This window comes from Orycteropus afer, unplaced genomic scaffold (genome assembly GCF_000298275.1).
Source record: "Orycteropus afer afer isolate SDZICR_OR568_19922 unplaced genomic scaffold, OryAfe1.0 scaffold00470, whole genome shotgun sequence".
Lineage (NCBI taxonomy): Eukaryota > Metazoa > Chordata > Mammalia > Tubulidentata > Orycteropodidae > Orycteropus > Orycteropus afer.
The window spans coordinates 289,506-292,597 of record NW_006922057.1 but is presented as its reverse complement, the minus strand read 5'-3'; the positions used below and the strand labels follow the sequence as shown (position 1 = coordinate 292,597).

Genomic DNA, 3,092 nt, shown 5'->3' with positions numbered 1-3,092 from the left:
ATGTCATGAGACAAAGTATATGTGAACTGCTGTATGAAAAGTGAATTTACTCTGTAAATCTTCACCCAAATCCTAAAAAAAAAAAATAAAGTTGGCAGAAATTTTTTATTTAACTTGTTATATATATAAAAAAAGGAACAGAATATATAAAACTGAATTATTTTCAATTTGTTTTCTGATGTTGAAATAAAGTTATGTACATTTTTAAAAAATGCAATCAATATTAATGAGTATATAATGAAAAATGAGTCTTCCCTCCCAACCTATAATCCTTTATCTCTGCTCAGAAAATATTCTTATTTTAAAATCCAAACAATAGTTAATAAATACTGAGTAGCTCCTATGACCCAGGTACTATTCTAAGCATCTTACATATATTAGTTCTTTAATTTTCAAAAAAGCTCTATAAGGTAGGTACTATTATTTATCCCCATTTAACAGAGGAGGAATACAGGACACAAATTCACACAGCAGGGAAGTGGCAGAGCAGTGATGATTTGAAACCAGGGCACCAGGCTCCAGAGACTAGCCTTTCACCCACTTGTCTACATTGTCTCAAGCGCATGCTCCATGCAGTGATGTCAGATCTTGGAAACTGTGGTAGTTAAAGTTATCTGTCAGCTTGGCTGGGCCTTGTTTTGAGTGGCTGAGAAGCTGGCTGTAGTTATTCCCCACAATGAGGCTGGCAATCAACTCCATGGAGGAATCTGCTGCAAGCAGCTAAGTAGCTGCTTTAGGGATGTGGTCTGCTTCCAGTGGATAAGGAGAAGCTTTGGGAATGGTCGGCAGGTTTTTGGCACACTTGGACCCTGTATGTAGCCAAGTCTTCATTTAGCAGCCTGCCATGATTGCCTGCCGGTCTTGGGACAGTTTCTTGACTTGAATTACTGGTCTGCCATGCTGTTTGGTAATCTTGGGACTATGCCATTTTACTTTTTGACCTTGGGCTTGTTAGCCTAGGCAGCCAACAGCTGCCTGAGTGAAGAAACACTACCAGCTCCAGTGGGCCAAGAACAAGAGGCAGAGCTAAAGCCCAAGATCGAGGGGCTTTCCCCTAGCCCTTACAGGTTGGCACTTTGAACTTGGACTTACAGCCTCCAAAACTGTAAGAGAATAAATCCCTGTTTGTTCAAGCCACTCATTTGTGGTATTTCTGTTAGAGCAGCACTAGAAATAACCAAAACAGAGACCCTTCCATGCCAGCACATTTAGATCTACCTTACTCATTGGAAATGGCAAGTACTAGAATCTACATGATGAACAAGTTAAACAAGTCCACCATTAATGCACATTTAGGTTGTTCGTCAATCTTCAGTTGTTTTAAATAATGCTGTTATAATCTTGGGCATATTTCCTTGGGCATATATATCAGTATTTTGATATTCTCAAAAATGGAATTGTTGAGTCAAAGGTTATGTACACTTTTAAATTCTAATAACTACCAAAATGCTCATCAAAAAATAGTATTGACTTATTCTCTCATCCAAAGTGAATTAATTAATAAGTGCCTTTCCCCCACAACCTAAGCAACACTATTAGCTCTTTGCCAATCTAGTAAATAAAAAATGCTCATTCATTTTTGTTTATATTTGCATTTCTTTAATTATGAATAAAGGTTAAACACCTTTTCAAATGTTTATAATTCTTTATTTTTTCTGTGAACTAGCTATTTATGTTCTTTGTTCACTTTTATCTTGGGTTTTTTATTGATTTGTAAGAGCTTTTTTATATATTAATAAGCTCTTCTTAATACATATGATTGGTATTTTTTATACTTTGAGATAAAACCTATTTTGAGAGGTCATTCTACTCACACTTAAAAACTGCAATTACTAAATTTTACAACTTGCTCTGATAATCCTAACAAGCCTAGATCCAAAAGAATACCAGGTATTTCAAGCATCTCTGGTAAGCAGTTTGCATGTTTTACCTCAGCTAAAGCTTGTCCCATTCTGAGACTCAGCAAAGTTATAGCCACATTTACAGCTAAAGAAAATGATGGGAGAAGTTTACTTCCTGAATAAGAATAAGCAACTAGTGAGTGTTACAGTGAGTAGGCTCAGGCTTGATCCTGAGCCTAGCTCTAGAGCTTGGGCTATACTGTTTATACTGTCACTCTTTAGTCTATAAGCTAAAGCTTAGTTGTACACATAAAAACCAAGACTACTTAGGAAAAGAAAAAGTGGAGATTAAGTTGGCATTTTTCAAATAATGTGTTCCATATCAATTTTCAGAAAAGCAAATTCTTTACACATTCATCTCATTTGCCCTTGAGCCCAGGCCTGAATGCCAAAATATTTTTAAATATGTTTCTTAGGATAGCCAAAAATAACTTAGTGATCAAAGTTGAAATCACTGTAGTGGTTAACCAGAGGAAAACATCATTTAAAAACAAAGAACTTTTACCAGTGGAGAAAGGACAGCCACTCCATGGAAGCAAATTAGTGAGATGCTTTCAGATTGGGCAGGTAGAAAGTTCTCCCTGGATAGTGATGCTTCTTGGATTCTAGCAAGACTTTTCTCACAGAACTTCTCATACTCCTCCATTTTCCCACAATTACACTACAAGAGAGAAAAGTACCATTTTTAACATGCAGAGAAAAAGAGATCTTAATTATTTGGCAAATCTTGTAGAGCACTGAAATACTTCTAGAATTAACAATTCTTAGAATTGGCATTCCAAGAACTGTTTCACTGATCAGGAACTAATTCTTGAGTACAGGAAAGTACCGTAAGACTCTGCTTAGGTAATCCTTGCTTCATATATTAATTATTTCTGAACATTCTCATGCATATCAATCCTTAAATGTGATTAGTTTAGAAAAGTATGAGGAACACACCAGTAAAATCTTCCTAAAGGAAACAAAGTTCTATGCTACTTTACTAAATTTCGATTGAAAAAAGAACATTAGCTTTTCTTTAATAAAACAAACAAAAAAAAAACAAACTCACTGCCCTCGAGTCGATTCGACTCATAGTGACCCCTCCTTGGGTTTCCAAGGCTGTATCTCTATGGAAGTAGATTGCCCAATCTTCCTTCCGAGGAGTGGCTGGTGACTTTGAGCAGCCAGCCTTCTGGTTAGCAATCAAAT

The 3,092-nt window shown here is 36.2% G+C and overlaps 1 protein-coding gene across 1 annotated transcript in view; it reads right to left on the bottom strand.

The window, feature by feature from the left end:
* The window catches only part of CCP110 (centriolar coiled-coil protein 110), a 29,031-nt gene extending 26,484 nt beyond the window's left edge, over window positions 1–2,547 (bottom strand). The window contains exon 1 of the mRNA XM_007954726.2: window positions 2,407–2,547. Coding sequence (XP_007952917.1) covers window positions 2,407–2,547 — 141 coding nt within the window. The remainder of the gene's footprint in view (window positions 1–2,406) is intronic.
* Window positions 2,548–3,092: the final 545 nt, after the last annotated feature.